Source organism: Cervus elaphus, chromosome 18 (assembly GCF_910594005.1).
Source record: "Cervus elaphus chromosome 18, mCerEla1.1, whole genome shotgun sequence".
NCBI lineage: Eukaryota > Metazoa > Chordata > Mammalia > Artiodactyla > Cervidae > Cervus > Cervus elaphus.
Genome location: NC_057832.1, coordinates 41,835,498 through 41,859,302, shown reverse-complemented (window position 1 = coordinate 41,859,302; position 23,805 = coordinate 41,835,498). Strand labels below are relative to the sequence as shown.

Genomic DNA, 23,805 nt, shown 5'->3' with positions numbered 1-23,805 from the left:
GGAGTCCAAGGCAACATACCTGGAGGTTGGGGGTCTTCAATCAGGCAGTGGTACTTAGCACCAGTGACTTGAGCAGAGTATACATGCCACGTGGTAGATCATATTGGAAGAGGAGTCCAAGGGGCCTGGTCTGCCAAAGGAGGAGCAAGAAGGCAAGAGAAAACCAAGGAAGTATTTTGGGCACAGCTCTGAAAAGTTACAGAGTTGTTTTTTTCTCTCAAGACCTTTTTTTTTTTAAACTGAAAGAAAATAGGATAGCATAGGTTAGCCTAGAATAAAACAGAAAACACCAGAATGTGTCACATATTAAGACCAAGTGTTGTGTAGTGAAGCTGGTTTTAGAAAAATGACTGGCAGGATGAAAAATGGGACTTATGATCAGGTGACCTATTTAAAAACAAAAGTTTTGGTTTATACTAAAGTATATTTTTTAAAGGTACCACCATGGCATTGGTATAATTTTATCTTCCCCTCCTATCAGTGGGGAAGAAAAGCTAAAGCAAAATAGAAGTTGCTTTGCTTACTAAAGAGCAAAGTGGACTAGGTAAAAGAAATTAAGAGCCCTGATGTTCAAAGCAGTCATGTGACATTTCCAGAGTAATCCACTGTATTAATTTATCAAACCTAGAAACTATAACCAACAATCAGAAATTTAACAAAGAGTTTACATAAGTTGTAAATTTGAGAAACATTTTTGACCACTTGAAAACTTATATGTACATCTAATAAAGATGACTTAAAACCAACCTAGTCTACCTGGATGTTTAAGGTTCCTGTCAGTCACAGTTAATAGTAGTTTGCATTTGGTACTTACCGCTTCAGAATTTATAATTTTATTTAATGTTGACTTTATCCTGATGCCATCACATGGGTGCTGAGAGAATGGGGGTGGGTCCATTTTACAGGTGAGAAAACAAACAGGGTTGTTACATAATTAAATCACAACTCAGCCAAAACCACTACTGTACTGTACCACTTGAGTGAATGTTGTCAATTTAAACCATATTATGTCATTTTTTTAGAAAATGAAAAGTAATTTGAAACAAAATGTAGATTTCTCCAAAATCATTTTCATATTAGTATTTGAGGTGTTAATATACATTTACCACATTTGTTGAAACAAAAATTCAGTGTATACCTTGAATCAAATAACATTTTGTCAGTGAAAAAATAAGACTACTACTGCGTGGTACAAAATGTTTAATATACATGCAACAAGTATTGTACATCAAGGCAACAAAATACACATGGAAATAGTAGCATATAGTTCAGCATTCTGTTTAGGGGAGGGTGTGTGGACAGTGAACACTACTGAAGATCGAGACATACCTCATGCAAACGTTAACAAACTATCTCTAAAACTAGCGTGAAATGAACTGTGTAGAAACCTGAAGTCACATTAGCAGATCCATTTTATACCAAGAGCTCCAAGAAAGGAGAAAACGTCACTGTCCTCAGATGTCATGTTTCAATCTGCGTTCAGCAGCACGTTAAGATGCACAAGATTCTGTGCACATTAGAACAAATCTGAAAATTATGATCAATTATGGAATCCCGTATTTCCTTTCTGTATTATAAACATGTATGGAAAATGTAACAGTGATTTTCTTTAATTACTGAAGGATAATGTCATTTGAGAGTGGACCATGAATGAAAGCATTTAAATAGTCTGACCGTTGTTAGGAAAGCAGCAGCAACAGTGCTTAAGGCCAGCCTAAAATTTTTGAAGATCCCCCCGCCCTTAATCGTTTCTCCTTCGCTCCTCCCAAGGTTTCCAGTACCCTTGTTTCAACCTTCCTTCCATTCCCCTTGCTGAGTTACAAACTGCTGTAGATACATCATTCACAAGAAGGTATACAGAATTAGACTAGATTGATGGTACCATTTCTCAAGAATATTTGCATTACTACAAGTGCTAAAGACTTAAGCTAAAGGAAGGAAGCTCTGAGTATGTTCTGATGCCTCTAAATAATTTCTTTTAAGGGCTTGCAGGTCTTCTTTGTCCCTGAAATGACACTGAACTGTCTTAACATAAGAGTAGCCTTGTTACTGTTTATCATCTTAAATTCTGAATAATGAGAGTAAAGTATTGCAGAGAGCCACCACACTCCCACATTTCTAATACAAAGAATAATGTAGTAAGTACTGCTTTTCTCAATATTTTAGGAGGAATGTTCTTTCTATAGTCAAAGTTACTAAGTTTGAATGTAGTGTTTTATTAACAAAAAATAGCATATGAAGGCCCAGATAAGTATTGTAGTAGCCTCTTCATGTAAACAATGTATAAAACATCTTTGGCACAATTGATCATGTTTCCCTCATACTACTTACTCTAGAAAATATACTTCATACGTTTCCTCTTTCAACATGGTGGAATTTGGGGGGACCAAATGTACAGTTGTTTCAAAATTTGCAAAAATTTAAAAGACAGCTCAGAGCTTTTTAATAAAACTAATTTTTAACTAGTAATTTTTAAGGTCAGTTTTAAAATGAGATTATGGCATGACTAATGACAGAAGCTGTTAAAGCACGTAAGACACAATTCTTTCTTGCACACAAGAGAAAAACAGCACTGGATGTCAGATGTTAAGTATGGTGATTAGCCTACTGATCCTTATTTTAAAACTTCTCAAATCCTTAAACGAACTTGAAATCTCTCCTGATAAAAGTGTTTTCAACATCTGTTCTACATCTTTAAGTTTTTCCAGTTTATGGGACATAAATGTGATCAATTTTTAAATTGGTAAACTTTAAAGGAAATTTTGAGAAAATGAAATGTTATTCATTTACCTAAATGGCCTAAAATACTGTAAAATACTTTCCCTGTGGCCTGAACAAATTTAGTAACTGCCTAAAGGCACGTCCTACAAAATGTATAAAATGTTGAATGGAGTGTTAGGTTGATGCTAAACGGCAGCTGTTACACTGAACAAACTGCTGAGAACCTTTCTCCTCAAAGACAAGGGACCTGGGAGGGAGTGGATGAAAACTGAAGGAAGTCATTTTTAGAAAATGCAGTTGAATAAGCGAGCAAAAGAAAATACTTAAATGTCTGGAGTAAAACCTTGAACTCCGTCTCTGGCAACTGTGATACATTTAAATATATGAAAATCAGCTGAATAATAAATATGTACAATTTGCAATGGATTATTAGAGGATATCTGAAAGTTTTCTAAGCCTGTGTTTTAAACTTCAGTCACAAATATAATCATTTTAAAATGAAAAATGGCAGCATTTTTTTTTTCACCCAGAAGTTTACATGGAGTGGACTAAATTCTCTCATATAAGCAACAGAATTCCAGACATGTCCCAGAACAATATAAAATTCCAAAGATTTTCCCAGCAGTCAAACTTACGTATATGGAATATTTGCAACATAAAAACTTCTGGCTTTTACATACAATTTTTCAGGATGGAGTCAGACCTGGACTTGTCATCTCTGTTGTAGGACTTGCAAGGTAGTCATTTGATTTTAGGCTTGTTAGAGATTTGTAACTTGCCACTGATGTTAGAGACCCACAGAGACCAAGTAATGAGGGAGTATCTTCTTTACCTAAAAATTCGGATAAAATAACAAATATTTAATTGCTCTTGAAACCTGATACTAGTAAGATCCTAAAACCATTAAACTTTACATACTGTATAAAATGGTGCAGATATACTGTAAAATCAAACATCTGTATGTTGACATGTTTGATCTTCCAGTAGTTTCAATGCTACTCCTTATAGAAACATTACAGTGGGATTATTTGTGCTGCTTTTAAGGTTCCAGATCTGGAAGCTTGAGATGTTCTGGAACAAAAATGGAATTTACCTTTTGGGGGAGAATATGGTCATATTCGATTAGTAAAAAATAACAAAAAACTATAGCAACAATACAAGTGCCCAGGCAACAGAAATACCAGGAGATCCGTATGTGGGTAAAGGTAAAGTGATGCAGACACAGCAGAGCCGCTTCAGTTCAGCTGCAGGCTGGACCCAGGGAACCTGTGTCCACTGACTGAATAAACTTATTCAGCATCTGTGCTGCACCAGGATACGGTTACCTGCTGGAAGTCAGCTGGTCCCTGAAGGAAGAGTGGCTGAGGTCTGTGTCCACGCCTGGGGAAAACATTCTTTCCCAAGCAGCACACGCTTGCTCTAAGAGGCTGGCCTAAGGCTGTGAAAGGCTAGTAAGGTGAAAATCAGTTTTCCAAAGAAGATGGAAAGCTTAGGCTTTACTCACGTGGTTACAGAAATGTAAACTGAACCAGATGTCAGACGTTTCTGAATGTCATGCATTGTCTCAGACAGCCCCTCTGCAGTGTCTTCACTGTCATACTATGTGATAACTGTGGGGCGCTCCTTTATTAAAAAACCACAGACTGAGTAAGGACACGGAGTTTGCTGTGGTCGTCATCATATTCCCGGTGCCAGCACACAGGAGACACTCACAATTACATAATGAATGACTCAGTAAGAACTGTGCTGGGACATGAAAGAATGCCTCTGTTCTTTACAGCCATGTGACCGGGGGAAAGGCGTCTTCTCTGAGCCTGTTCCTTCCTTTGTAAAAGGAGAACAGACACCGAAAGATGACCATGTTCACTTCATGGTTTCGCTGACTAGTAAAATATAGGAAGATATAACACTGTTAGGAAAACATATGGAAGAATAATTGTTACATTCAGGTTTTAAATGTTAGCTTATTTTGATGAAGGACTTCCCTGGTGGCTCAGATGGTAAACCGTCTGCCTACAATGTGGGAGACCCAGGTTCAATCCCTGGGTTGGGAAGATCCTCTGGAGAAGGAAATGGCAACCCACTCCAGTACTCTTGCCTGGAAAATCCCATGGACGGAGGAGTGTGGTAGCCTACATACAGTTCATGGAGTCACAAAGAGTCGGACGTGACTGAGTGACTTCACTTTATTTTGATGATGACATTTGTTATCATCAAAAGATACAGATGTTCCTTTTCAGGTCTAAGCTTAGAGACCTATTTCAGGCCATTTAGAGTTCTTGCTAAATGCTCTAGGAACTCAAATGCTTGAACAATTTCTCCCAAATTCCTAATTCATCATTGACCTATAATATTTCAGAGATTTACTGCTAATTACATACACACAAAGGTACAATTCAGTGACATTAATTACATTCACACTATTGTGCAATCATCACCAACCACTATTTCAAAAAATTTTCATCTTGCCAAACAAAAACTCCCTACCTCTTTAAACAGTAACTTTCCTTTCTCCCCTTCCCCTCAGTCTCTGGAAACCTCTAATCTACTTTCTGTGAATTTGCCCATCCTAGATTCATTCTTAAAAGCAGAATCATCCAGCATTTGCCCTTTTGTGTCTGGTTTATTTCACTTAATGTAATACTTGTTTTCAAGGCTCGTGCATGTGGTATGTATCCCTTTTCCATGGCTCAGTAACACTCCATGGTGTGTGTATATGACATTTTGTTACTCCACTCATCTCTATGGACATCTGGGCTGTTTCCACCTATCTACTACTGAAAATAATTCTGCTGTGAACGCTGGCATCCAAGTACCTGTTTGAGTCCTATTCTCAATTCTTTGAGAGTATATACTTAGATTACACATATTTTTAAAACATACAGATTATAACACAGTAACTGCAAAGACTAAAAGTCTAACATACACAATGGAGTAATATGCAGGTGTAAAAGAGAATGAGAAAGATCTCTATAATTTCCAGGATATACTATGTAGTGGAAAAAGCAAAGCCCATAACGTGTTACCTTTTATATTGAGGAACATGAATTTATTTTAATTTGCATATGTTTTTAAAGATCAATAGATAATTAAACTAATAAAACAGTTACTTATGAAAGTAGAAGTTAGCAGAGTTGAGATGAACTTTAAGCACAGTACTTTGACTCTGGAATATATTTGCAAGATTAATTACAAACTGATCTTAATCTATTTTAACTTTTCCTATTTTAGTAACAGAGATAATATTACTTTGAAATTAGAACAATAAGGGAAAAAGCAAATAATTATGTTCCTATAAACTAGGGACCAATATTTTCCTCATGAGAAAGATATAAAAATATAAAATCAAGTACCTGGAAACCTTTTATGTATGAATTACAAAGTAAAATAAATTTAAGGTATATTTTTCTTTAAAAAACTTCCTAACTTGTTAGTGAAAAGGCTAGAAACAGTGACCAGTCCAGTCATAGCAGGCACCTCTATGGCCCAGATTATATTCTCTGGTATCATTTTCTAGTGTAAGGAAACAGGACCTCTTGGAGAAACAGCTGATCCTGGGTATGGCCATGATATGTACCAAAGAATCTCAGAACATCTTGTTTTCCACAAAGCAAGGAAGCTGTGACAGACGATGTCGAAAGGAACAGTCTTTTAAAGGGTCTCTCAGTGTGCAAAAAGGACAGTGACCTCCTAATGAGATGTACTAAAAAAGATGCATTATTTATACTGTATTCTTCCCAATGAAATTAAAAGACGCTTGCTCCCTGGAAGAAAAGTTATGACCAACCTAGACAGCATATTAAAAAGCAGAGACATCACTTTGCAAAGAAAGGTCTGTCTAGTCAAAACTATGGTTTTTCCAGTGGTCATGTATGGATGTGAGAGTTGGACTATAAAGAAAGCTGAGCACCGAAGAATTGATGCTTTTGAACTGTGGTGTTGGAGAAGACTCTTGAGAGTCTCTTGGACTACAAGGAGATCCAAGCAGTCCATCCTAAAGGAAATCAGTCCTGAATATTCATTGGAAGGACTGATGCTGAAGCTGAAACTCAAGTACTTTGGCCACCTGATGTGAAGAGCTGACTCACTGGAAAAGACCCTGATGCTGGAAAAGATTGAAGGTGGGAGAAGGGGATGACAGAGGATGAGATGGTTGGATGGCATCACTGACCCAAAGGATCTGAGTTTGAGTAAACTCGGAGTTGGTGATGGACGGGGAGGCCTGGCATGCTGCAGTCCATGGGGTTGCAGAATCAGAGACGACTGAGTGACTGAACTGAACTGACTGATTCTTCCCAAATATGTATAACCAGCATATACGAAGAATGAACGACCAGAGAAATCTAAATTGTCAGGGATTTAACAAAACTCTTGGCTGGGTGCATAAAATACATAAATGTCAAGTGAGAGAAAAAGTTGGGAGTGGGGGGTACAGTGCTCTGCTAGATGAAAGGACACCAAAGAGACTGAAAACTAAATGCTCTGTGGGATCCTTGACTGGATCAAAAAAAAAAAAAAAGCAACGAACAATCAGAAAATTAAGAAACATTTCCAGTTACAATAGCATCTAAAAGAGTAAAATACTTAGGAATAAACTTAAGCAAAAGTATACAAGTGTGTACACTGACAACTATAAAATAGTGCTGTAAGATAGTTGAAGTTAAAATAAATGGAAAAACATCACTTATTTTGATGGACTGGAAGATAATATTGTTAACATGGCAATGTTTCCCAAATTGACCTAAAAATTCAATGTAATCCCCATCAAAATTCTAACTGCCTTTTTTTAGAAATGACAAATTGATTCTAAAATTCATATGGGGGCTTCCCTGGTGGTCCAGTGGTAAAGAATCTGCCTGCCAATTCTGGAGACATGGGTTCGACCCCCGCTCCAGGAAGATCCCACGGAGCGACTAAGCCCATGCACCACAACTACTGAGCCTGAGCTCTAGAGCTTGGGAAACACCACTACTGAGCCTGAGCACCCTGGAGCCTGCGGTCCACAAGAGGGGCCACTGCAGTGGGAGCCCGAGCACTGCAACTTGACAGCAGCCCCCACTCACCCAAACTAGGGAAAGCCTGCACGCAGGGATCAAGACCCAGTAGAGTCAAAAATACATAAATGAACACAAATTATATTTGAAATAAAGTCATAGGAAATGCAAAGGATCCCAAACAACAGAAACAATCTTGAAAAAGAACAAAGTTGTATGACTCACATATCCTGATTTCAAGCTTACTGCAAAGCTACAGTAATTTAAGGCAGCGTGATATGGACTAAGGATGATGTGGCACCATCATCAGAACAGAACTGAGAATCCAGAAATGAACACACAGGTGTATGGGTAATGGATTTCAACAAGAGTTCTAGGACCATTCAGTGAGGGAAAGAAGAGTATTTTCAACAAATGGTCCAGGGACAACTGACTACATACAGAAAGAATGAAACTGGAACCTTAGTTCACACCATACACAAAAATATATACACCTTGGATACATATCAGTTCAGTTCAGTTCAGTCGCTCAGTCGTATCCGACTCATTGCAACCCCATGAACAGCAGCACACCAGGCCTCCCTGTCCATACCAACTCCCAGAGTTTACGCAAACTCATGTCCGTCAAGTCGGTGATGCCATCCAGCCATCTCATCCTCTGTCGTCCCCTTCTCCTCCTGCCCCCAATCCCTCCCAGCATCAGGGTCTTTTCCAATGAGTCAACTCTTCACATGAGGTGGCCAAAGTATTGGAGTTTCAGCTTCAGCATCAGTCCTTCCAATGAACACCCAGGACTGATCTCCTTTAGGATGGACTGCTTGGATCTCCTTGCAGTCCAAGGGACTCTCAAGAGTCTTCTCCAACATCACAGTTCAAAAGCATCAATTCTTCAGTGCTCAGCTTTCTTCAGTCCAACTCTCACATCCATACATGACCACTGAAAAAACCATAGCCTTGACCAGATGGACCTTTGTTGGCAAAGTAATGTCTCTGCTTTTTATATGCTATCTAGGTTGGTCATAACTTTCCTTCCAAGGAGTTAAGTGTCTTTTAGTTTCACGGCTGCAATCACCATGTGCAGTGATTTTGGAGCCCAAAAAAGTCAGCCATTGTTTCCACTGTTTCCCCATCTATTTGCCATGAAATGATGGGACCAGATGCCATGATCTTAGTTTTCTGAATATACTTAATAGATATACCTTGGATTTGGCAGCATTTTCTTAGATGTGACACCAAACAAAAACACAAGCAACCCAAAGAAAAACTAGATAAATTGGACTTTGTCAAAATCAACAACTTTGTAAGTTAAAGAATACTAGCAAGAAAGTGAAAACACACCTCAGAAAGGGAGAAAAATACTTGCAATTTGTATTATCTGATATAGGACTAGAATCCAAAATAAACACAAAGAACTATCACAACTCAACAACAAAAAGACAATGCAATTTTCAAATGGTCAAAGGATCTGAGTAGACATTTCTCTGAAGGTGATACACAAATGTCCAACAAACACATGAAAAGATGTTCAACGTTATTATGCATCAGCGCAATCCATGTCAAAACCATGAAATTCCACTTCATGCCTACTGGATGGATACTTTAAAAGACAGTCGGTACAAGTGTTGGTGTGGGCGAGGAGAAAATGACACCCTCACTGCTGGTGGGACTGTGAAATGCAACTGTCTGTTCAAAAAAAAAAACACAAAAAACCATACAACAGTTTGGCAGTTCCTCAAATGGTTAAACATATGATCCAGCCAATTCTGTTCTTAGTTATATACACAAGAGAAAAATATAAGTTCACTCAAAAATTTGTACATGAACGTTCATGGCAGCAGTATTCATAAAAGCCTCGAAGTGGAAACAACCCAAATGGTCAAATGACGAATGCACACTGTGGTGTTCCCATGCAGCGGAATGTTATCTGAGCATAAAAGGAATGAAGCAACTGACGGACGCCGTGGCATGGAAGAACTGTGACAACATGCTAAGTCAAAAAAACCAGGCCCCAGAGAAGCTACACATTGTATGACTGCATTTTATGAAATGTTCAGAACAGAAAAATTCAAAGAAAAGATAGATTAGTAGTCCCCCAGGAAGGGGGGGAAGGAGGAATTGGGACTGAACCCTAGTAGGTCCAACAGGGTTTCGTAAAATTTACTGGGTGATGGCCATGTTCTGAAATTAGACAGTGGTGATGGTTACACAACACTGAATATGCTAAACACCATTGAATTGTGTGCTTTAATATGGTGAGTTTAAAAATTGTTTTATAAAATGATAGATTTTATATTACAAGAATTATAGTGAAACAGTTTTTTTTTCTAAATCTAAAAGACCTTTTAAAATAAAAGTGCTAAGAGATATGGACAAATGGGTTATAGTTTAATTGTTGGCATTCTCTTTTTTGGGTTTTTTTTTTTTTTTTTTTTTGGTTAGACTTGATGAACTATGTAGCTGTTAGCATAACACCAGTCACATATGAAAGGCTTAATACATGCTTTCCAAAAAAAGACAATTTCTCAATCTTCCTATCAACAACTGTGGTACATTTTAACTTATAAAATTTTTTAAAAATTTAAATAATCAGTAGGGATGTAGAATTTCCTTTTGTTTTATACCTCTTTACTATATCATTCATTAAAATAAATCCTTGAGGAATGTAGGGGCCTATATAAAGGCATAAAAGGTTTTTCTGTTTGAATCAAGTTTTACAATACAAGGACATATTTCTTTTCTTCAAGTAACAAATCTCTATTTCTTAAGACTTGTCACATAGAGATGTTAATACTTTTAACAAAAAATGTGAAATATATGTAAAAGTAATAATCAGTTACAGTTCTATCATTAAATTAACCACTTCAAACAATACATTTGATGTATTTAATTTCCAGTAGGTTTTTTTCCCATTTATTTTTATTAGTTGGCAGTGTTTGTTTTCAGAAGGGAAAAACATCGATTATGTTTGTAAAAATGACACATTCATAATAAAAATTTAATCAATGCAGCAAAGCACAAAATAAATTTTAATGAACTTACCATCCAGCTTACATTCAACAAGAAATGTAGGTATAAAGAACATTATAAAATTGGGATGATGTCATGAAAGTCTTTAAATTAAAATTCTTTCATTTTTACTGTGATGCAATGTAAGAAATAGCCAGGAAAAGAAATGCTGAACTTCCAATACATTTCTTTTCCTGAAGAGTCAGTATTTTTCAAGAGTGATCTATGTTGAGAGAGCATGAAAAATGTATAGCTACCCATCAAGTCTAAGTGTTTTCTAACATGTATCAATTTTAGAATTATCTATTGAACTCTTAAAATTCAACAGTTAAAAAAAAAAGGAATTCAAGTAGAGAATAGATAAGACAGGAAGAGATCTTTCACTGGAGGACACTGATGGCAAATAAGTTCTCGAAAATGAACGTCACTTGCCATCATGCATGCTCAATGCCTCAGTTGTACCCGACTCTTTGTGACCCCATGGACTTTAGTCCAAGAGGCTCCTCTGTCCACGTAATTTACCCAGCAAGAATACTGTAGTGGATTGCCATTTCCTCATCTAGGGGATCTTCTTGACCCAGGAATCGAACCCATGTCTCCTGAGTCTTTCTGCATTGGGACGCAGATTCTTTACCACTGAGCCACCTGGAAAGCCCATCAGGGAAATGCAGATTAAACCCACGTGAGACAGTACAATAAACACTTCAAGTGAAGCGCGGCGGCTGCCACGGACCACGCAGAAGCACGGTGGCTGCCACGGACCGCCGTGCAGAAGCATGGCCAAGAGGAGCTACCCCTCACCCAAGGTCGGGGCGGCGGCCGAGAGGAGCTACCCTATGCCTGAGGTCAGGGGCGGCGGCCGAGAGGAGCAACCCCACCTCCAAGGAGCGGCGGCTACACAGGTGCAGGAGGGCCGAGAGGAGCTACTCCACATTCAAGGTCAGGAGGGGCAGCCGAGAGGAGATACCCCACGTCCAAGGTAAGAGAAACCCAAGTAAGACGGTAGGTGTTGCAAGAGGGCATCACAGGGCAGACACACTAACACCATAATCACAGAAAACTAGCCAATCTGATCACAGGACCACAATCTTGTCTAACTCAATGAAACTAAGCCATGCCGTGTGGGGCCACCCAAGACGGTCGGGTCATGGTGGAGAGGTCTGACAGAATGTGGTCCACTGGAGAAGGGAATGGCAAACCACTTCAGTATTCTTGCCTTGAGAACCCCATGAACAGTATGAAAAGGCAAAATGATAGGATACTGAAAGAGGAACTCCCCAGGTCGGGAGGTGCTCAATATGCTACAGGAGATCAGTGGAAAAATAACTCCAGAAAGAATGAAGGGATGGAGCCAAAGCAAAAACAATACCCAGTTGTGGATGTGACTGGTGATAGAAGCAAGGTCCGATGCTGTAAAGAGCAATATTGCATAGGAACCTAGAATGTTAGGTCCATGAATCAAGGCAAATTGGGAAGTGGTCAAACAGGAGATGCAAGAGCGAACTTCAACATTCTAGGAATCAGTAAACTAAAATGGACTGGAATGGGTGAATTTAACTCAGATGACCATTATATCTACTATTGTGGGCAGGAATCCCTTAGAAGAAATGGAGTAGCCATCATGGTCAACAAAAGAGTCGGAAATGCAGTACTTGGATGCAATCTCAAAAACGACAGAATGATCTCTGTTCATTTCCAAGGCAAAAACTCAATATCACGGTAATCCAAGCCTATGCCCCAACCAGTAACACTGAAGAAGCTGAAGTTGAATGGTTCTATGAAGACCTAGAAGACCTGTTAGAACTAACACCCAAAAAAGATGTCTTTTTCATTATAGGGGACTGGAATGCAAAAGTAGGAAGTCAAGAAACACCTGGAGTAACAGGCAAATTTGGCCTTGGAGTACAGAATGAAGCAGGGCAAAGGCTAATAGAGTTTTGCCAAGAGAAGGCACTGGTCATAGCAAACACCCTCTTCCAACAACACAAGGGAAGACTCTACACATGGATATCACCTGATGGTCAATACCGAAATCAGATAGATTATATTCTTTGCAGCCAAAGATGGAGAAGCTCTATACAGTCAGCAAAAACAAGACCGGGAGCTGACTGTGGCTCAAATCATGAACTCCTTATTGCCAAATTCAGACTTAAATTGAACAAATTAGGGAAAACCACTAGACCATTCAGGTATGACCTAAATCAAATGCCTTATACAGTGGAAGTGAGAAATAGATTTAAGGGACTAGATCTGATAGACAGAGTGCCTGATGAACTATGGATGGAGGATCTTGACATTGTACAGGAGACAGGGATCAAGACCATTCCCATGGAAAAGAAATGCAAAAAAGCAAAATGGCTTTCTAAGGAGGCCTTACAAATAGCTGTGAAAAGAAGAGAAGCGAAAAGCAAAGGAGAAAAGGAAAGATATACCCATTTGAATGCAGAGTTCCAGAGAATAGCAAGGAGAGATAAGAAAGCCTTCCTCAGCGATTAATGCAAAGAAATAGAGGAAAACAACAGAATGGGAAAGACTAGAGATCTCTTCAAGAAAATCAGAGATACCAAGGGAACATTTCCCTCGATAAAGGACATGTCCTCGATAAAGGACAGAAATGGTATGGACCTAACAGAAGTAGAAGATATTAAAAAGAGGTCACAAGAATACACAGAAGAACTGTACAAAAAAGATCTTCACGACCCAGATAATCACGATGGTGTGATCACTCACCTAGAGCCAGACATCCTGGAATGTGAAGTCAAGTGGGCCTTAGAAAGCATCACTACGAACAAAGCTAGTGGAGGTGATGGAATTCCAGTTGAGCTATTTCAAATCCTGAAAGATGACGTTGTGAAAGTGCTGCACTCAATATGCCAGCAAGTTTGGAAAACTCAGCAGTGGCCACAGGACTGGAAAAGGTCAGTTTTCATTCCAATCCCTAAGAAAGGCAATGCCAAAAAATGCTCAAACTACCGCATAATTGCACTCATCTCACACGCTAGTAAAGTAATGCTCAAAATTCTCCAAGCCAGGCTTCAGCAATACATGAACCGTGAACTTCCAGATGTTCAAGCTGGATTTAGAAAAGACAGAGGAACCAGAGATCAAATTGCCAGCATCTCTTGGATCATCAAAAAATCAAGAGAGTTCCTGAAAAACGTCTATTTCTGCTTTATTGACTATGCCAAAGCATTCAACTATGTGGATCACAATAAACTGGAAAATTCTGAAAGAGATGGGAATACCAGACCACCTGACCCACCTAGTGAGAAATCTGTATGCAGGTCAGGAAGCAACAGTTAGAACTGGACATGGAACAACAGACTGGTTCCAGATAGGAAAAGGAGTATGTCAAGGCTGTATACTGTCACCCTGCTTATTTAATATATATGCAGAGTACATTATGAGAAATGCTGGGCTGGAAGAAACACAAGCTGGGATCAAGATTGCTGGGAGAAATATCAATAACCTCAGATATGCAGATGACACCACCCTTATGGAAGAAAGTGAAGAAGAACTAAAAAGCCTCGTGATGAAAGTGAAAGAGGAGAGTGAAAAAGTTGGCTTAAAGCTCAACATTCAGAAAACTAAGATCATGGCATCCGGTCCCATCACTTCATGGCAAATAGATGGGGAAACAGTGGAAACAGTGGCTGACTTTAATTTTTTGGGCTCCAAGATCACTGCAGATGCTGACTGCAGCCATGAAATTAAAAGACGCTTACTCCTTGGAAGGAAAGTTATGACCAACCTAGATAGCATATTAAAAAGCAGAGACATTACTTTGCCAACAAAGGTCCATCTGGTCAAAGCTACGGTTTTTCCAGTGGTCATGTATGGATGTGAGAGTTGGACGTGAAGAAAGCTGAGCGCTGAAGACTTGATGCTTTTGAACTGTGATGTTGGAGAAGACTCTTGAGAGTCCCTTGGACTGCAAGGAGATCCAACCAGTCCATCCTAAAGGAGATCAGTCCTGGGTGTTCATTGGAAGGACTGATGCTGAAGCTGAAACTCCAATACTTTGGCCACCTCATGTGAAGAGCTGACTCATTGGAAAAGACCCTGATGCTGGGAGGGATTGAGGGCAGGAGGAGAAAGGGACGACAGAGGATGAGATGGCTGGATGGCATCACCAACTCGATGGACATGAGTATGAGTAAACTCCAGGAGTCGGTGATGGACAGGGAGGCCTGGTGTGCTGCGATTCATGGGGTCACAAAGAGTCAGACACGACTGAGCGACTGAACTGAAGTGAACTTAGACAGCACTGCATCCCTATAACAATGGCTAAAATAGAAAACTGTGACAACATGGAAAAATGGCAAGGATGTGGAGAAACTGGATCGTTCATACATTGCTGGTGGAAACACAAAGCGGGACAGTCACTCTGAAAAATAGTTGGGCAGATTCTTAAAAACCTAAACATGCAACTACCATACAACCTAGCAGCTGTACTCCTAGGTATTTATCCCAGAGAAATTAAGACTTAGGTTCACACAAAAAGCTGTCAATAAAGGTTCATAGCAGCTTAGTCCCTTTCAGCTGCTATACCAGAAATGTCATAAACTGGGTGGCTTATAAACAACAGAAATTTGTTTCTCACGGTTCTGGAAACTGGGAAATCCAAGATCAAGGTCACTGCAAATTCAGTGTCTGGTTATGGTCCGTCTCCTGGTTTATATACAGTAGTCTTCTCACTCTGTCCTAAGACTGAAGGGGTAAAGGAGCTCTCTGGGGTCTCTCTTTAAGGGCACTAATCCTATTCATGAACCCTCCAGCCTCATACCTAATCATCTCCCAAAGCCCATGTTCTAATATTCTTATACTAGACATTTGGTTTCAACAGATGAATCTAGGGGAACACAAACATTCAGTCAATGGTAGCAGCTTTACAGACCTCAAGTGTAAACCAACCCAAACGTCCCTCAATGACTGGTTTCAAAACTAAACAAAAATGATATAGCACATCCATACCATGGAATATTCTTAGCAATAAAAAAAGCAAAAATAAAAAAGGCAATAAAAAAAAATAGACACATCACAACTGGGACAGATCTCAGGGGAATTATGCTGAGTGAAAAAGTCCAATCCAAAAAGTCCATGTACTATCTTAGTACTCTTCATGATTTTATTATACCATATTCTTCATAGTTTCATGACAAATTACAGTAACAGAGAACAGATTAGTGCTTGCTGTGGGTTAGGGAAGGGGCAGAGGTAAGGCATGGCTGGAAGGGAGGTGGGTATGGTTATAAAGGGCACCATAAGGGATCCCTGCAGTGAAGGAACTGTCCATCTCTGAGTGGTGGTGTGTATACATAGACCTACACATGTAAAATGGCATAAACTAAAAACACACACAGCTGAGTACATGCAAATCTGAGTGAAATCAGTGGATTATACTGTCAATTTCATAGATGTGATATTATACAGTTTTGTAAGATGTTGCCCCTGAGGCAAACTGGGTGAAGGGTATATGGAGATCTCTGTATTATATATTAAGCTGCATGTGAATCTATAATTACTTCAAAATAAAAAGTTAAATTTTAAAAAGGGGGTAGCTAGAGAAATTCTTCAAAGTGATAAGCATTCAGGGAAAAGTACAGAATGTAAACAAATATTAAGTGGACAGAATAACCTTGGGCATACATAGTTTTGTGCTACTTAAGTATATCTTCAGGGTAAATTTACTGGATTAGAAAATAAAAGCATATGCAGGATTGTGTCAACTTTACATTAACTTGGAGAAAACTCGAAAGTATTACTTTCCATTCACTTGAGTCTGCTTTTGTATTTCTTAAAAATGATTATAGCTCTCCTGAGATAGGAAAAAACTTAACAAGAAATGCACAATGCCTAAATATTTTATCTTCTCTGCTATTTAAAGTTTTTCTTTTTCCCTACGAACAGAGTCACTGGTTATTTGTACCACATGTGAAGGCTACTGATTTCTGTATAATTTTATATCCTGTTACCTTAGAAGACTTTTATTTTTTAAACTTTGCAGTTTATTTTATTTTTGAATTTTGTTTATTTCTGGCTGTGCTGGGTCTTTGTCACTGCACACAGGTTTTCTCTAGTTGCAGCGAGCACAGGCTCTAGGAATGCAGGCTTCAGGAGCCTTCAGCATGTGCGCTCAGTAGTTGGGGCACATGGGCTTAGTTACTCTGTGGCGTGTGGTATCTTCCTGGACTAGGGATCGAACCCGTGTCCCCTGAAGGTGAATTCTTAACCACAGAGAAGCTCCAAGACTTTTTTTTTATTGTCTAAATTAGTGTTGTTATTTATCTGTGATTCCCAGGTTCACGCTATAAACTCTAAAATCCAATTCTCATGTCCCTAGAAGTTTCTTCTTTAAATGCACTGGCTAAACTTCCAGTATAATGTTAAATAGTGGTAGAAACAATGGGTATCTCAGCATTTCCCCACTAAGATGCTCATTTTAGGACAGACATACATACATATATACATATTCATGTAATGTAAGTATTACTTAGATCTTCTGTCTTGAATGGTTATCACACAAGTGTTGAATTCTGCCCAGGTTTTTCTGGCATCTGTGGATGATAAATCTTTTCTATCTCAGATCTATTAATATGGTGTGTCATATTAATAGACTTCCTAATACTGAATCAATCATATGTTCCTGTTCATGGTGTATCATTTCTTTATGTGGTGTTAGATTCTGTCCACTAATACATTATTTAAAACTTTTATATCAATATCTGTAAGTAGTATTGACCTATCATTTTTTTATTTTTCATATTGTATTTATCAGGTTATACTTATTCCCTTAATTTTTATTTGCTTTCCTCCATTTATGATTGAATTATCTGGGTCTCTTTTAGTTAAAAAATAAGGTTTCTTGGGGAAATAGATGGGGAGACAGTGGAAACAGTGTCAGACTTTATTTTTTGGAGCTCCAAAATCACTGTAGGTGGTGACTGTAGCCATGAAATTAAAAGACGCATACTCCTTGGAAGGACAGTTATGACCAACCTAGATAGCATATTAAAAAGCAGAGACATCACTTTGCCAACAAAGGTCCATGTCGTCAAGGCTATGGTTTTTCCAGTGGTCATGTATGGATGTGAGAGTTGGACTGTGAAGAAAGCTGAGCGCTGAAGACTTGATGCTTTTGAATTGTGGTGTTGGAGAAGACTCTTGAGAGTCCCTTGGACAGCAAGGAGATCCAAGCAGTCCATCCTAAAGGAGATCAGTCCTGGGTGTTCACTGGAAGGACCGATGCTGAAGCTGAAACTCCAGTACTTTGGCCACCTCATGCAAAGAGTTGACTTATTGGAAAAGACCCTTATGCTGGGAGGGATTGGGGGCAGGAGGAGAAGGGGACGACAGAAGATGAGATGGCTGGATGGCATCACCGATTCAATGGGCATGGGTTTGGGTAGATTCCGGGAGTTGGTGATGGACAGGGAGGCCTGGTGTGCTGCGATTCATGGGGTTGCAAAGAGTCAGACACGACTAAGCGACTGAACTGACTGAATTGAAGGTTTCTTGATTTATTAAGTAAATATCTTTTAGATTCTCTATCTCATTAACTTGTGATTTTATCTTTATTATTTTATTCTTTGTGCTTTTTATTTACTTTTTCGTTCTTTTTCTAGTTTTAGGGGCTGGGAAAACTCATTTATTTTCTTTCCTTTTTCAGTTCAGTCATTCAGTCATGTTCGTCCTTTAGGATGGACTGGTTGGATCTCCTTGCAGGCCAAGGGACTCTCAAGAGTCTTCTCCAACACCACAGTTCAAAAGCATCAATTCTTCAGTGCTCAGCTTTCTGTATAGTGCAACTTTCACATCCATACACGACCACTGGAAAAACCATAGCCTTGACCAGATGGACCTTTGTTGTCAAGGTAATGTCTCTGCTTTTTAATATGCTGTCTAGGTTGGTCATAGACAAGTAAATCTCACAAAGTCTGCTATGCAGAGTCTTCACTGGCATTTTTTCAAAATTCATAATTTCAACTTATATTTTTGTTTCACCCAAGACTTGTTCAATAGATGGTTTATTTATCCCCAGGTGAAAGGCCCCTTTAAAGAAAAAAAATTATCAAATTCTATGATTCTTTTGCATTTTGATCAGAGTACTACCTGTAATGTATGTACATCCATCAGGGATATTGGCCTGTCATTTTCTTTTCTGTGTGATATCTTTGTCTGGTTTCGGTATCAGGGTGATGCTGATCTCTCATAGAATGAGTTCAGAAGTGTCCCTTCCTCTGCAGTTTTTTGGAATAGTTTCAGAAGTAGAGGTGGTGACTCTTCTCTAAATGTTTGGAAGAATTCACCTGTGAAGCCATCTGGTCCTGGACTTCGGTTTGCTTGAAGTTTTAAAATTATTGATTCAATTATTACTAGTAATGCATCAATTCATATTTTCTATTTCTTCCTGGTTCTGCCTTGGGAGATTGTACATTTAGGAATTTGTCTATTTTTTTCTTGCTCATCCATTTTACTAGCTTTCGTAATCTATTATGATCCTTTGCATTTCTGTGGTGTCAGCTGTAACTTCTTCTTTTCCATTTCTGATTTTATGGATTTGGGTCTCATCTTTTTTTTCTTGATGAGACTAGCTGAAGGTTTATCAGTTTTGTTTATCTTTTCAAAGCACTACCTTGAATTCTTAAACACAGTATTCTTTAGGGTAATTAGGTTCACAAAGAAACTGAGCATGAAGGTACAGAGATTTTTCATATACCTCCTACCCCTGCACATGCAGTCTCCCATTATTAACCTCCCCCACTAGAGAGTACATTTGTTACAACGGATGAACCTACATGAACACATAATTATCACCCAGAGTCCACAGTTTATATTAGGGTTCACTCCTGATACTGACGATCCTATGGGCTGCACAAATGTATAATGACACGTATCTACCATTTTAGCATCACTGGAGCCATTTCATGGCCCTAAAAATCCTGTATGTGCCACCCATTCATTCTTCCCTCCTCCTCATTTCTTTTTTTTCCTTAACAAATTTTACTTTATTATTATTTTTGGCCACACCACACAGCATGCAGGATCTTAGTTCCCTGACCAGGGATCAAACTCCACACTCTCAGCAGTGGAAGAGCAGAGTCTTCATCATTGGACCACTAGGGAAGTCTCACATTTGTTTTAATAGTATAAAAATACTCATTATTAACCTCATCTTACTGATATTAAAATGCCTAAAATTAGAAATTAGAGTTTGAATGAATGTATTTTTATATGAAAAACTGTCATAAAGAAATCCACTCATAGTATTCATTAGGTTTTTTAAACATACATACTCTAAATAATGACAGTTTACTCTTTTCCATTGACATTAGTGCCACTAAGACATTCTAATATGCTATCTTTATTGTCCACATCATCAAAGAAAGATCTGTTTGTATTTAATATACACTGTTTACTAAACTAGTAAAACAGACTAAGGCCTTTTGAGAACATACTAAACTAGTAAAACAGACTAAGGCCTTTTGAGAACATGTCAACAACTATCTTAAAAGAAGCAGGAAATTCATTTTATCACAATTTTCCTATTGCCTGAGACTTCTGGTTAACTGAATTTTTACTTTATACTACCAATAATTTGTTCCTCACAGTCTATGACACTTCTTATATATACTTATTCTATCAACAAATATTTAATGACTGTCTATAATTCATCAGACTCTAACAATATACTGGTGAAAATATGCATAAGATATCCCACCCTCATGTGTGGTGAAAGCATTTGTCACCCAGTCATGTCTGACTTTTTGTGGCCCACCAGGCTCCTCTGTCCATGGAATTCTCCATGCAAGAATCCTGGGGTGGGTTACCATACCCTCCTCCAAGGGATCTTCCCAACCCAGGAATCGAACCCAGGTCTCCCGCACTGCAGGCGTATTCTTTACTATCTGAGCCACCAGGAAGCTATCCTTATAAGCTTAGATCTTAGTGGGGAGTTACAGGTAAGGATCATAGCATAATGTATGGCAATGTGTATGGTAAGTTCCTGGGATGGGGAAGACATGGAGACAGGTGCTGAATTAAGGTACGGCAGCCAAGGAGAACTACTTTAAAGAGCTGATATTTGTACAGAGACCTGATAAAGAAGTTGCCATGGAAAGATTTTAAGAAAGGAGTTTCAGGGCAGTGGGAAAAGGAAGTGTAAAGATAGCTGAGGCAGAAACCAGTTTGGAGGGACAGTCTGGAGGTCAGTTTGCTGTGGTGTAGAGAACAAACAAAAGAATGGACCGATATGAGGCAGAAGCTGGTAAGGATCAGATCACGAGGAAGCCACAAAAAGCAGTTTGGGTTTTATTCTGACTGGCACTGACGGCAGTTACAGAATTTCACGGTGGGTGGCAACTGATTCTGACTTATGTTTTTAATGATTACTGATCCCTAAATGGAGAATGGACTGAGAGGAGGCAGGAATGAGAGGAAAGCAGTCCATCCAAGAGGCTTGATTCAGGTGGCCTAGACCACAGTAGCAGTAATGGAGAGGATGAATCAGTGCATGCAGCACGCATCGCAGTTAGAGGGCAGAGAGCAGCGTCTAGGATAACACCTGCGGTGGTGTCATTTACTGCAACAAAGACAACAGAGAACAAAGGAGGCACAGAAGAAAACAGTTCCTTTGAAGTAAGGAACTGTCTTTCCCTAGACCTCACACACATCACCAAGTGTGGAACTGAGAAGAGCAGAGGAAAAATATGTGAGCATCAGATCATTCCAGCACCAGCTATCTAATCCAAAGTGTTAGAGTCACACACCTAGCCCATAGTTGGGGGGTGGGAGTGGGAAAGGAAAGAATTTTGAACCAGCTATTCTACTGAAGTTTAAAAGCAAATAGATGGTGTCTCAGAAACTGAAATGTGATCATATGATTGAAAGTGGCCTCAAAAGTTATGAAACTGAATCAACATGTTGTTCATGAAAATGCAACTCAGTGGAAAGAGGAGTGGTTAGAACACAGCTGAATGCAGTAACAGGAAAGAAGATGACTCTTCTATGTTTATTCCCCAAGTTTTTCAGAATATTCAGAAAATGAAATACCAAAAGGAACTCAAGAATGAGTAATCATCAGCTGGATCAAAAACTGCTCAGAAGTTTAACAGGGTAAAGACAGAGGACTGATGTCAACGATATGGCAGCGGTTGATCACCTTCATAAAATGCATTTTAGTAAGTAGCAGAGACACAAAAGCCAAATTGAAAAAAAAAAAAAGCCAAATTGGAGTGGATAAAAAAGAACACAGTGAAGTGAAGAAATAAAGGTTAACAGTTACAGAATATCTTTTGAGAAGTTTAGCTACAAACACATGAGATAAAAACAAGAGTCGACGCTTTTTAATCATAAAGTGAAGTTGCTCAGTCGTGTCCGACTCTGCAACCCCGTGGTCTGTAGCCCACCAGGCTCCTCGGTCCATGGGATTCTCCAGGCAAGAATACTGGAGTGGGTTGCCATTTCCCAATGGCAGCTTAATTTCTAGCATGCTTCACAGAAATGTCACTATTATTCTTTAGCAATCTTCTGCAACCAAAATATGTACAGTGCAGGAAAACATAATTTTCAAATAGATTTTTTTTTCTTACCTTCACTGATTAAATTTAATGTGTCTTGTTTTCCATCTCCTTCTTGTGACTGACCTGGATCCAGTGACGTCTGAGAAAGGCTAACCTCAGCTGATAACTGGTCAAGGCTCTGATAACTTTTTCTGTAAGACAAAGGTAAAATACTACTTTAACTTCTTCCCACAATAAAAAATTTCTAGAGATATTCTTTAATGGTTTTCTCCAATTTATTGAATTTCTGGTTCATTTCTCCCCATTTGCCCCCTAAACTTCATCTGTATCATGGCGGCAATAGAAACTGTTATATATTTCCCTCTGCCCTCTTTGGAGGTTGTTAAATCCACTAAAAGAGGAAAAGAGAAACAATCTGTCAAACAAATTCAATTCCTTACATCTATTTTTGATCATCAGGTTAGTAAAGAAATAGGCACTTTTGGTCATTATCAATTGTCAAAGGTGCAGAAAACCTCAAGTCTCTCAATACACAAATGAAACTGACAATTTTTGTTATGAGGTTTGTGTCTCCTAAGCACAATACCTTGCTACTATTACAGATGATTTTTACATAAAAATAACAAATTATTGTTAACAATTCCTGTAACTGAGAAATTAAAAAATGTTGGGTAGTAAAATACCTGTTTGTGTTAATACACCTTCAAGATGATTAACCTCCTTCCATCATCTATTGACAACTGTGAGCCCATTTTATTTCTTTAAAAAATTTATCTATTTTTAATTGAAGGATAATTGCTTTACAGTATTGTGTTGGTTTCTGCCAAAAATCAACATGAATGAGCCAATTTTCTATTAAATAAATTCACTAGAAATAAATTATAACATGAAAATTCAGTTGTGAATGGAAAGTTAATGAATGTTTATGTGTAAATGTTCAAATCTTCCTCATATTTGTTTTGTCAACATAAAACCAACTCAAGAGAGATATGCAGCTGTGGTATTACTGACATTTCAGGTATGTGACAAAATTCAGTATTATTTCTAAATATAAATGATCCAGGAAGAGGAACACATCTCCTGGAAATAAGGAACAAACCTTATTTCCAAAGGTAGTCAAACCCTATCTAATTTCCTAGAAATGTTATAATAATATTGTAGAAAATATATATAATCTAAGTGATCTATGACATAGCTCTTCTCTATTCATACACACAAGAGGAGGCTCACAGATTTATCTGCTGTGTGTGTATTAAGTATGAGGGGGATACAACTGGCACCTATTTGTCTTTTCCTTTAAGAAATGAGGTGAAGGATGAGGTGATGGAATAGCTTCCTAGCTTACAACGTGAGCACTTTCTCACTTTACAACAGTGATGACTTTTCAAATGTTGAGAGTATAAAAGTTCTTACTCATAATTTTAAATAGCAAGATAGTCTCTGTAGGAAACTTCTGATAATTGTAACAGATAACACACATATATAACATGTAACAAAAAATGATAGCAATATTTATATAGCAATTATCAAATGCTAGGCACTGTTCTACATGTGCATATATA

At 38.5% G+C, this 23,805-nt stretch overlaps 1 protein-coding gene across 7 annotated transcripts in view; it reads right to left on the bottom strand.

Annotated features, from left to right (window-relative positions):
- Positions 1-1,187: 1,187 nt before the first annotated feature.
- RUNDC3B (RUN domain containing 3B) overlaps positions 1,188-23,805 on the bottom strand; it is a 156,123-nt gene continuing 133,505 nt past the window's right edge. For 2 of the 7 annotated variants that reach the window (XM_043871728.1, XM_043871730.1), the window contains 2 exons: positions 22,313-22,434; positions 3,048-3,553 (listed from right to left, as the gene is read on the bottom strand). In XM_043871728.1, coding sequence (XP_043727663.1) covers positions 3,408-3,553; positions 22,313-22,434 — 268 coding nt within the window. In that variant the 3' untranslated portion in view covers positions 3,048-3,407. Of the gene's footprint in view, positions 3,554-22,312; positions 22,435-23,805 lie in introns of all 7 variants that reach the window. The other 5 variants (XR_006334842.1, XM_043871726.1, XM_043871727.1 and 2 more) reach the window with 5 other exon arrangements.